At 34.3% G+C, this 13,498-nt stretch overlaps 1 protein-coding gene across 6 annotated transcripts in view; it reads left to right on the forward strand.

Moving 5' to 3' along the window:
* celf2 (cugbp, Elav-like family member 2) overlaps positions 1-13,498 on the forward strand; it is a 436,380-nt gene that overhangs the window by 268,448 nt on the left and 154,434 nt on the right. For all 6 annotated transcript variants that reach the window (XR_009828099.1, XM_062066320.1, XM_062066321.1 and 3 more), the window contains one exon: positions 13,096-13,178. Coding sequence is in view for 5 of the 6 variants with exons in the window: in XM_062066320.1 (XP_061922304.1) it covers positions 13,096-13,178 (83 nt within the window). In the remaining variant the exon portion in view is untranslated. The remainder of the gene's footprint in view (positions 1-13,095; positions 13,179-13,498) is intronic.

The raw sequence follows: 13,498 nt of genomic DNA on the forward strand, positions 1-13,498 counted from the left end.
TATTAATTTAAAAAATGAATACATATGTATATAGAGACATACTTTAATAACTTGAAGTAAATAATGAAGATTAAAAACCAATTACAAACAATACATTTAAAAAATAACTAAAAGCAGTCTTTTTCTCACAATGTGTCGACTTTTTTCTTATAAAATTGGGAACAATTTTGTGTTTCTGTAATATTGCAACATTTTCTTGGAAAAATTCTTACTTTTTATGTTAAATTATTACTTTTTAATGCAAAATGGCGACATTTGTCATATAAAATTCTGACCTTTATCACAATATTGCCCATTTTTTGTTGTTCTTGTAAAACAGTGACAATTTTTTGAGAAATTCTGACTTTTGTCATAATTTTGCCAAGTAAAATTCCGACTAGTATTATAACATTGCCTACATTTAAAATTTTTCTTATAAAATTGTGACTTTTGTCGAGTAAAATGACGACTCTTTTCTTAAAATTGCCAAAATGTTAAGCTTTTCTTGTAAAATTGCGACTGTTGAATTAAATTCCAACATTTATCATAATATTGCACAAATGTTCAGTTTTTCTTGCAAAATTTTGACTTGCGTTGAGTAAAATGACGACTTTTATTATAATACTGCCAAAATGCTACGTTTTTCTTGTGAAATTGTGACCTTTTTCCTGTGAAATTCCAACTCATTTTTCACAACAAGCTTTTTTTTATATTTGCATAGTTTGTATATATTATTAATGTTGTAAATACACATCTTTATATATCTAGAAAGGCTGGTCCTAAAGAGGGAGGCATTTTTCACATTGACTGTGTGTCGCTCTTAAAAGTGCTCCCCCTCTGGTCAACATATGAAATAACAAGTGTGTGTAAGAAATTGAAACGCGCCCCCTTTGGCCAATATTAATTAAGAAAATGAATAAATATGTATATAGAGACATACTTTAATAACTTGAAGTAAATAATGAAGATTAAAAACCAATTACAAAAAATACATTTAAAAAATAACTAAAAGCAGTCTTTTTCTCACAATGTGTCGACTTTTTTCTTATAAAATTGGGAACAATTTTCTGTTTCTGTCATACAGCAACATTTTCTCGGAAAAATTCTTACTTTTTATGTTAAATTATTACTTTTTAATGCAAAATGGCGACATTTGTCATATAAAATTCTGACCTTTATCACAATATTGCCCATTTTTTTGTTGTTCTTGTAAAACAGTAACATTTTTTGAGTAAAATTCTGACTTTTGTCATAATTTTGCCAAGTAAAATTCCGACTAGTATTATAACATTGCCTACATTTAAAATTTTTCTTATAAAATTGTGACTTTTGTCGAGTAAAATGACGACTCTTTTCTTAAAATTGCCAAAATGTTAAGCTTTTCTTGTAAAATTGCGACTGTTGAATTAAATTCCAACATTTATCATAATATTGCACAAATGTTCAGTTTTTCTTGCAAAATTTTGACTTGCGTTGAGTAAAATGACGACTTTTATTATAATACTGCCAAAATTCTACGTTTTTCTTGTGAAATTGTGACCTTTTTCTTGTGAAATTCCAACTCATTTTTCACAACAAGCTTTTTTATATTTGCATAGTTTGTATATATTATTAATGTTGTAAATACACATCTTTATATATCTAGAAAGGCTGGTCCTAAAGAGGGAGGCATTTTTCAAATTGACTGTGTCGTATTTAAAAGTGCTCCCCCTCTGGTCAACATATGAAATAACAAGTGTGTGTAAGAAATTGAAACGTGCCCCCTTTGGCCAATAAATATTTATTTAAAAAATGGATAAATATGTATATAGAGACATACTTTAATAACTTGAAGTAATTACAAACAATACATTTAAAAAATAAATAAAATAACTAAAAGCAGGCTTTTTCTCACAATGTGTCGACTTTTTTCTTTTAAAATTGGGAACAATTTTGTGTTTCTGTAATATTGGGACATTTTCTCGGAAGAATTCTTACTTTTTATGTTAAATTATTACTATTTAATGCAAAATGGCGACATTTGTCATATAAAATTCTGACCTTTATCACAATATTGCCCATTTTTTGTTGTTCTTGTAAAACAGTGACATTTTTCTTATAAAATTCTGACTTTTGTCATCATTTTGCCAAGTAAAATTCCGACTATTATTATAACATTGCCTACATTTTAAATGTTTCTTATAAAATTGTGACTTTTGTCGAGTAAAATGACGTCTCTTTTTGTAAAATTGCCAAAATGTTAAGCTTTTCTTGTAAAATTGCGACTGTTATTGAGTAAAATTCCAACTTTTATCATAATATTGCACAAATGTTCAGTTTTTCTTGCAAAATTTTGACTTGCGTTGAGTAAAATGACAACTTTTTTTATAATACTGCCAAAATGCTACGTTTTTCTTGTGAAATTGTGACCTTTTTCCTGTGAAATTCCAACTCATTTTTCACAACAAGCTTTTTTTTATATTTGCATAGTTTGTATATATTATTAATGTTGTAAATACACATCTTTTTATATCTAGAAAGGCTGGTCCTAAAGAGGGAGGCATTTTTCAAATTGACTGTGTGTCGCTTTTAAAAGTGCTCCCCCTCTGGTCAACATATGAAATAACAAGTGTGTGTAAGAAATTGAAACCCGCCCCCTTTGGCCAATATTAATTTAAAAAATGAATAAATATGTATATAGAGACATACTTTAATAACTTGAAGTAAATAATGAAGATTAAAAACCAATTACAAACAATACATTTAAAAAATAAATAAAATAACTAAAAGCAGTCTTTTTCTCACAATGTGTCGAGTTTTTTCTTTTAAAATTGGGAACAATTTTTGTTTCTGTAATATTGCAACATTTTCTCGGAGAAATTCTTACTTTGTATGTTAAATTATTACTTTTTAATGCAAAATGGCGACATTTGTCGTATAAAATTCTGACCTTTATCACAATATTGCCCATTTTTTTGTTGTTCTTGTAAAACAGTGACAATTTTTTGAGAAATTCTGACTTTTGTCATAATTTTGCCAAGTAAAATTCCGACTATTATTATAACATTGCCTACATTTTAAATGTTTCTTATAAAATTGTGACTTTTGTCGAGTAAAATGACGACTCTTTTTGTAAAATTGCCAAAATGTTAAGCTTTTCTTGTAAAATTGCGACTGTTATTGAGTAAAATTACAACTTTTATCATAATATCGCACAAATGTTCAGTTTTTCTTGCAAAATTTTGACTTGCGTTGAGTAAAATGACGACTTTTATTATCATACTGCCAAAATTCTACGTTTTTCTTGTGAAATTGTGACCTTTTTCCTGTGAAATTCCAACTCATTTTTCACAAAAAGCTTTTTTATATTTGCATAGTTTGTATATATTATTAATGTTGTGAATACACATCTTTTTATATCTAGAAAGGCTGGTCCTAAAGAGGGAGGCATTTTTCAAATTGACTGTGTGTCGCTTTTAAAAGCGCTCCCCCTCTGGTCAACATATGAAATAACAAGTGTGTGTAAGAAATTGAAACGCGCCCCCTTTGGCCAATATTAATTAAAAAAATGAATACATATGTATATAGAGACATACTTTAATAACTTGAAGTAATTACAAACAATACATTTAAAAAATAAATAAAATAACTAAAAGCAATCTTTTTCTCACAATGTGTCGACTTTTTTCTTTTAAAATTGGGAACAATTTTCTGTTTCTGTAATACTGCAACATTTTCTCGGAAAAATTCTTACTTTTTATGTTAAATTATTACTTTTTAATGCAAAATGGCGACATTTGTCATATAAAATTCTGACCTTTATCACAATATTGCCCATTTTTTGTTGTTCTTGTAAAACAGTGACATTTTTCTTATAAAATTCTGACTTTTGTCATCATTTTGCCAAGTAAAATTCCGACTATTATTATAACATTGCCTACATTTTAAATGTTTCTTACAAAATTGTGACTTTTGTTGAGTAAAATGACGACTCTTTTTGTAAAATTGCCAAAATGTTAAGCTTTTCTTGTAAAATTGCGACTGTTATTGAGTAAAATTCCAACTTTTATCATAATATTGCACAAATGTTCAGTTTCTCTTGCAAAATTTTGACTTGCGTTGAGTAAAATGACGACTTTTATTATCATGCTGCCAAAATTCTACGTTTTTCTTGTGAAATTGTGACCTTTTTCTTGTGAAATTCCAACTCATTTTTCACAACAAGCTTTTTTATATTTGCATAGTTTGTATATATTATTAATGTTGTAAATACACATCTTTATATATCTAGAAAGGGTGGTCCTAAAGAGGGAGGCATTTTTCAAATTGACTGTGTGTCGCTTTTAAAAGTGCTCCCCCTCTGGTCAACATATGAAATAACAAGTGTGTGTAAGAAATTGAAACGTGCCCCCTTTGGACAATAAATATTAATTTAAAAAATGAATAAATATGTATATAGAGACATACTTTAATAACTTGAAGTAATTACAAACAATACATTTAAAAAATAAATAAAATAACTGAAAGCAGTCTTTTTGTCACAATGTGTCGCCTTTTTTCTTTTAAAATTGGGAACAATTTTGTGTTTCTGTAATATTGCAACATTTTCTCGGAAAAATTCTTACTTTTTATGTTAAATTTTTACTTTTTAATGCAAAATGGCGACATTTGTCATATATAGAATTCTGACCTTTATCACAATATTGCCCATTTTTTGTTGTTCTTGTAAAACAGTGACATTTTTCTTATAAAATTTTGACTTTTGTCATCATTTTGCCAAGTAAAATTCCGACTATTATTATAACATTGCCTACATTTTAAATGTTTCTTATAAAATTGTGACTTTTGTCGAGTAAAATGACGACTCTTTTCATAAAATTGCCAAAATGTTAAGCTTTTCTTGTAAAATTGCGACTGTTATTGAGTAAAATTCCAACTTTTATCATAATATTGCACAAATGTTCAGTTTTTCTTGCAAAATTTTGACTTGCGTTGAGTAAAATGACGACTTTTATTATCATACTGCCAAAATTCTACGTTTTTCTTGTGAAATTGTGACCTTTTTCCTGTGAAATTCCAACTCATTTTTCACAACAAGCTTTTTTATATTTGCATAGTTTGTATATATTATTAATGTTGTAAATACACATATTTTTATATGTAGAAAGGCTGGTCCTAAAGAGGGAGGCATTTTTCTCAGGTTTCAAGAAGGTAGCAAATACATGAATGTGTGTGTGTGTTGTGTGTGTGTGTGTGTGTGTGTGTGCGTGTGTGTGTGTGTGTGTGTGTGTGTGTGTGTGTGTGTGTGTGTGTGTGTGTGTGTGTGTGTGTGTGTGTGTGTGTGTGTGTGTGTGTGTGTGTGTGTGTGTGTGTGAGGTCCATTTCTCCACTCTTTGATCCTCGTCTTGACAGCCCGCCACCTGGGACGATCCAGCGCACGTCCGGCTACGCCGCGGGAATCACAACACAACCATCCCTCCCCTCCACAATAAACGCTGTCAGAATGGCGAATGCTAACTCCAAAAGCTGTTGACAAATACAAAACACACACTTCTCGGTGTATTGACGGAGGGAGTGAGTTGGAAACTTGTTGTAAACTTAAAGCTGGCCGATGCTCGGAGATGATGTTCCCAATGTAACGTCCATTCTCTGCTACTTACACTTCATTTGGAAGATATACAAACGGAGGACAGTCTGCAAGAATTTGGGGGGGGACTTTGGAAAACAAAGTGAAGGCGCTGAGAAGAAAATGTGCAAAGTCATCATAAATAAGTGCCAGTGTCCAAAGAGAGCAGATAACAAGGTCGCGTGGCTTAATGCCAGGAAAACATCACTTGCAGCGGCACCATGAAGATACTGGAGTAATGAAAGTGAAAAGTAACAACCATTAGTACCCATAAGGCTGGGCCAAAAACAACTTTCTGCTCCGCCGCTCCCAGTCTGTGGAACGCTCTCCCTGACCACCTGAGGGCACCACAGACTGTGGATGCTTTTATAAAAGGCTTAAAAACCCTTCTTTTTAAAAAAGCCTTTTTTTTTAGATATATGCGTGCAGTGTTTCCCATAAACTGCCAAGATACCTGTGGCGGTGGGGGCGTGGCTATGGGCGTCGTCACCATGACATCATCGAGTAATTTGCATAATTTACTACAATGATATGATTTTCTCTAAAAAGGCTCAAAAAATGTTTACTTACTAATTAATAATAACAGTTTTGTTTTAAATGTCCATCCATCCATTTTACAATATAATTACAACACTTTATGTACATATTTATATACAGATTTGAACAATAAGTTATTTACTGAAATATATTTATTAATTGTGGTTCTTACAAAAAATATATCTTATAAAATATAAAAGCTAAAATTGTATCTTAAAGCTCTTAGTGCATACTAAATAATTTAACTTTAGCCTACTACTACAACCATATTATTTACCAGCAACATAAAGTGAAACAGAGGCAGAGGTGTCCTGCCACAGTCAGTAACAAATAAACAGAAAACAGTAGTGGTCAAATACAAATAAGGCAACAAGAGAAGTATCCTACACTTCTCTTTTGTAAAGTAAATCTGAACAGCCTATATGGGCATCTACATCAACTATATGATTTGCCTTAAAAGCTGGACAGGACAAACAAAAAAACAATTTTTTAAATTTAATTTTTTTTTAATTTGTGGCGGACGTAATTCTTTCGTGGCGGGCCGCCACAAATAAATGAATGTGTGGGAAACACTGGCGTGATATACAAACGGAGGACAGTCTGCAAGAATATGGGGGGGACTTTGGAAAATGTGCAAAGTCATCAAAAATAAGTCCCAGTGTCCAAAGAGAGCAGATAACAAGGTCGCGTGGCTTAATGCCAGGAAAACATCACTTGCAGCAGAAGAAACTGGAGAAATGAAAGTGAAAGGTAACAACCATTAGTACCCATAAGGCAGGGCCAAAAACAACAGAACAAAACGTAGCGTCGAAGCTAGTAGCAAGTAGGGTTGTAGGGTATACCAGTACTAGTATGGTACCTGTCATGGTCAGGTTTGGTTATATTCTGTTAGTTTTGGACTCCCTTAGTTCCTGTTTGTGCACCTCTGGGTTTGTTTTAGTTTCCATGGGGATTGGAGATGTCCGATAATGGCTTTTTTGCCGATGTTGTCCAACTCTTGACTACCGATTCCGATATCAAGCGATACCGATACATACAGTGGTGGAATGAACACATTATTATGCCTCATTTTGTTGTGATGCATTAAACAATGTAACAAGGTTTTCCAAAATAAATCAACTCAAGTTATGGGAAAAAAAAAGTGCCAACATGGCACTGCCATATTTATTATTGAAGTCACAAAGTGCATTCTTTTTTTTAACATGCCTCAAAACAGCAGCTTGGAATTTGGGACATGCTCTCCCTGAGCGAGCATGAGGATGTTGAGGTGGGCGGGGTTGAAGGGGGGTAGCGGGGGGTGTATATTGTAGCGTCCCAGAAGAGTTAGTGCTGCAAGGGGTTCTGGGTATTTGTTCTGTTGTGTTGATGTTGTGTTACGGTGCGGATGTTCTCCCGAAATGTGTTTGTTTACTATGAAGCCACGCTGTTGTAACACGTGGCTTGGCATCGTCTTACTGAAATAAGCAGGGGCGTCCGTGGTAACGTTGCTTGGATGGCAACATATGTTGCTCCAAAAGCTGTATGTACCTTTTAGCATTAATGGCGCCTTCACAGATGTGTAAGTTACCCATGTCTTGGCCACTAATACACCCCCATACCATCACACATGCTGCCTTTTACACTTTGACACTAGAACAGTCCGGATGGTTCTTTTCCTCTTTGGTCCGGAGGACGCAACGTCCACTGTTTCCGAAACAACTTGAAATGTGGACTCGTCAGACCACAGGACACTTTTCCACTTTGTATCAGTCCATCTTAGATGAGCTCGGGCCCAGCAAAGCCGGCGGCGTTTCTGGGTGTTGTTGATAAATGGCTTTCGCTTTGCATTGTAGAGTTTTAACTTGCACTTACAGATGTAGCGACCGACTGCAGTCACTGACAGTGGTTTTCTGAAGTGCTCCTGAGCCCATGTGGTGATATCCTTTACACACTGATGTGGCTTTTTGATGCAGTACCGCCTGAGGGATCCAAGGTCACGGGCATTCAATGTTGGTTTTCGGCCTTGCCGCTTACGCGCAGTGATTTCTCCGGATTCTCTGAACCTTTTGATGATATGACGGAGCGTAGATGGTGAAAACCCTAAATTCCTTGCAACAGCTGCTTGAGAAATGTTGTTCTTAAACAATTTGCTCAGGCATTTGTTGAGTGTGTCTATTATACCGCATTATTCACATGTGAATAACATAAATAGTCTACTATACAGCATTATTCATATGTGAATTATATAAGTACAGTCTATTATACAGCATTATTCACATGTGAATATCATAAATACAGTCTATTATACAGCATTATTCACATGTGAATAATATAAATACAGTATTATACATCATTATTCACATGTGAATAATATAAATACAGTCTATCATACAGCATTATTCACATGTGAATATCATAAATACAGTCTATTATACATCATTATTCACATGTGAATAACATAAATGCAGGCTATTATACAGCATTATTCACATGTGAATAATATAAATACAGTCTATTATACAGCATTATTCACATGTGAATAACATAAATGCAGTCTATTATACAGCATTATTCACATGTGAATACCATAAATACAGTCTATTATACATTTAAGTACAGTCATCTTAAGTACAGACATCTGCAGTTATCTTCTGCATTTGACCCATCACCCTCACCCCCTGGGAGGTGAGGGGAGCAGTGAGCAGCAGCGGTGGCCGCGCCCGATTAAGTGGTGACCCTCGCCCCGTCCTTGTTTGTGGATGACTTTTTGGGAAGCTGTTTTTATACCCAATCATGGCACCCACATGTTCCCAATTAGCCTGTTCACCTGTGGGATGTTCCAAATAAGTCTTTTACTTTCTCCGTCTTTTTTGCCACTTCTGCCAGCTTTTTTGAAGCTTGTTGCAGGCATCAAATCCCTAATATTTGCAAAAAATAGTGTGAACGTTAAATATCTTGTCTTTGCAGTCTATTCAATTGATTGCAAGTTGAAAAGGATGTGTTGTGTTTACCATTTACACAACGTGACAACTTCACTAGCTTTTGGGGTTTTTTTAAATGCCGATTGCATCCACCTGTCTCGTTGCTCCGCCCCCAGTCACCTGACCAAGTGCAGAGGACAGGAAGCGGCCGACATAAAGGAGTAAATAAAGAGGTTGTTGGTATGCAGACAATGTTCATTGACATAGGTTTAGATGTGAAAGGGGAGCTGAGAGCGGTTGTTAAAGAAGCGGTTGTTGTGACAGGTGACCTACATGGAATAAATAGCATCATTAAAGACGCAGAGAGGCTGTCAGTCACACACTCTTTATCTGGAAGCCTTTGACTGCAGTCGGCGTGTTAGCAAGGCAGCATCGCCGCACACATCACGCCGCGGAAAGCTCGGCGCCCGGCCAAGTGTTGAACAGTCCCGACACCCGGAGGACGCGGTGGAGCTGGCATCTATTACGCTCGCAGCCTCATCAAAGGGACCCTGGGACTCGGATCCTAAACCCGCTCCAGATGCTTGAGAGACGAGCGTCACCGGGGTCCGCGTCCGCGATGCGCTCCACAAAACCACCAGCAGACGTCACGGCCACACTCTGGGAAGTGATCAGGAGCTAAAATAATGGCTGACTGCCTTTGTGTCTTTTAAATAATTCATGCAATTAAAGGAAGTCGAAAAAGTGGCTGTCAGTGACGCTTATAGCAGGCAAGAAAATGTGAACTCGAAGTGTTTTCCCTAAATCACAATGTGTGTTGTATCCTAATACTTCATGAATTGAACAACCGCATCCATAGATAAAAAAATAAGTACCACTGATAGTCACACACACACCAGGTGTGGTGAGATTATAGACTAAAATAGAATAGAAAGTACTTTATTGATCCCTGGGGGGAATTCAGCACCACAGTTCACTCACAATAAACAAAAACTTGGGTATTTTTTTTTACATGTGAATAACATAAATATAGTCTGTTGTACAGCATTATTCACATGTGAATAACATTCTATTATACAGCATTATTCACATGTGAATAACATAAATACATTCTATTACACAGCATTATTCACATGTGAATAACATAAATGCAGGCTATTATACAGCATTATTCACATGTGAATAACATAAATATAGTCTGTTATACAGCATTATTCACATGTAAATAACATTCTATTATACAGCATTATTCAAATGTGAATAACATAAATACATTCTATTACACAGCATTATTCACATGTGAATAACATAAATACAGGCTATTATACAGCATTATTCACATGTGAATAATATAAATACAGTCCATTATACAGCATTATTCACATGTGAATAACATAAATATAGTCAGTTATACAGCATTATCCACATGTAAATAACATAAATACATTCTATTACACAGCATTATTCACATGTGAATAACATAAATGCAGGCTATTATACAGCATTATTCACATGTGAATAATATAAATACAGTCAATTATACAGCATTATTCACATGTGAATAACATAAATATAGTCTGTTATACAGCATTATTCACATGTAAATAACATTCTATTATACAGCATTATTCACATGTGAATAACATAAATACATTCTATTACACAGCATTATTCACATGTGAATAACATAAATACATTCTATTACACAGCATTATTCACATGTGAATAACATAAATGCAGGCTATTATACAGCATTATTCACATGTGAATAATATAAATACAGTCTATTATACAGCATTATTCACATGTGAATAACATAAATATAGTCTGTTATACAGCATTATTCACATGTAAATAACATTCTATTATACAGCATTATTGACATGTGAATAACATAAATACATTCTATTACACAGCATTATTCACATGTGAATAACATAAATACAGGCTATTATACAGCATTATTCACATGTGAATAATATAAATACAGTCTATTATACAGCATTATTCACATGTGAATAACATAAATACAGTCTATTATACAGCATTATTCACATGTGAATAACATAAGTAGTCTATTATACAGCATTATTAACATGTGAATTATATAAATACAGTCTATTATACAGCATTATTCACATGTGAATAACATAAATACAGTCTATTATACAGCATTATTCACATGTGAACACCATAAATACAGTCTATTATACATTTAAGTACAGTCATCTTAAGTACAGACATCTGCAGTTATCTTCTGCATTTGACCCATCACCCTCACCCCCTGGCAGGTGAGGGGAGCAGTGAGCAGCAGCGGTGGCCGCGCCCGATGACTCTAAATAATTGAAAGCTATGAACAATAGATGGGGATTGGGTTGGACCCCTTCCTACGGAGGTTTTTTGGGAGGATGTTTCCAGGTGGAATACACGTCAGATTGTTACGCAATCAGACCGCGCCACGATATTATTGGCTATGATATTACGACTTTTACTTGATATAATCAAGCCAAGGACGTCATGAAACTATCTTATCTCTGCCATGTTTTGTTTTTTCGAATTTTTGTTTGAGGTGGAAAAAAGTGCAAACGAAATGTGTGTTTTGTTCTCTTCAATGAAAGACTATTTCTTTCTTTTTTATACCTTTGGGGGAGTCACTGCAGCAATTATATCCACACTAAGGTTGTCCATTTTGGTACCGGTACCAAAATGTATTTCGATACTTTTCTAAATAAAGGGTACCACAACAATGTCATTATTGTCTTTATTGTAACAAAGCATCTTTTTTTTAAAATTTAGTCCTTAAATAAAATAGTGAACATACTAGACAACTTGTCTTTTAGTAGTAAGTAAACAAACAAAGACTCCTAATTAGTCTGCAGTAACATATTGTGTCATTTATACACCTATTATTTTGTACACATTATGAGGGACAAACTGTAAAAATGTATTAATCTACTTGTTCATTTACTGTTAATATCTGCTTATTTTCTGTTTTAACATGTTCTATCTACACTTCTGTTAAAATGTAATAATCACTTATTCTTCTCTTCTTTGATACTTGACATAAGTTTTGGATGATACCACACATTTAGGTATGGATGCGATACCAAGTCGTTACAGGATCATACATTGGTCATATTCAAAGTCCTCATGTGTCCAGGGACATATTTACTGAGTTATAAACATAAAAGGAAAAGGAAAAAAGATTTTGTAATGATAAAAAATATAAATGTAATCATAGTAGTATTGACTAAATACACTCTTGTACTTGGTATCATTACAGTGGATGTCAGGTGTAGATCCACCCATGGTGTTTGTTTACATTGTGACGCCGGTGAGCTATTGTATCCTCCTACGGTGTGTAGTGAAGCATGTTTAGCTATTCCTCGTCCTCCAGTGATAATGCTACTTGTAAGAAACTTACTTTGTTTGTCGCCATGGAGGCGAGGATGCGTGATTTAGAAGTAGCTAAAACACTGTGGATGGACGTTAGCCGCTAACTAGCTAGCCATGTGTTAAAGCAGCTCTTCCTGAGGGTGTTTCAGTGTTATAACTTCACCTTTATCTTTACTTTTTACACCAAAATGCGTCCATTCTCCCTTTTCTGAAGTACTCTGTGTGTGTGCGCTGCCGAACATGCTCCTCTGCTGGTAAATCCAGCAATGTCACCACGTGACGACGCGCCGTCATGCCTGTAAAACAAAAAAATATATAGTGAACCGGCACTTTTCAAGCAGGGTATAGTACCATTTTTGATTGATTAATACCACGATACTAGTACCGATATAGCGCAGATGTAAAGCATGATACAACCAAAATAATAGCTTGTCGGGGGGACAAGCAGTAACAACATCGTCTTGATTTCCCTGCGTGACGTCAGCCAGTTTCTGGTGGTTTCACCATCTTGTCTTTGTCAAAAGCCAAAGACTAATTAGGGCTAATTAGTTCAGTCTGAGAGATGTTCCCCATGAAGAGTTAGTGTGGTCAGGTGATGCTGAGAGAAGCTTCTTTAATATGTCAAGAAACTTCTCAATCAATCAATAATGAGCCCCCCCCCCTCTTTGTGCCCCCCAGGCTGCTGTTTTGTCACCTTCTACACCAGGAAAGCTGCCCTCGAAGCCCAGAATGCATTGCACAACATCAAGACCTTAACAGGGGTGAGTCTTCTTCTTCTTCTTCTTCTTCTTCTCTCCACACTTAGTAGGAGCCCCCCGTTAGTTTTTTTTTACTCAATATGATAGTATAACTGTCATGCTATATATGAAATACTGTATATATAAACATAACTCCACAACCAAACATGCAATGTGTCTAACAATAATAATAGATTTTATTATTATTATTATTTTATTTTATTTTTTTTAAAAGCACTTTTTTAAATAAACAATCTCAAAGTGCTACAGTGTATTAAAAAAATAAAAATAAATAACGAAATAAAAAGATAATAAAGAAATAAATAAAAAGAAAAACTAGAACA

This window comes from Entelurus aequoreus, linkage group LG12 (genome assembly GCF_033978785.1).
Source record: "Entelurus aequoreus isolate RoL-2023_Sb linkage group LG12, RoL_Eaeq_v1.1, whole genome shotgun sequence".
Lineage (NCBI taxonomy): Eukaryota > Metazoa > Chordata > Actinopteri > Syngnathiformes > Syngnathidae > Entelurus > Entelurus aequoreus.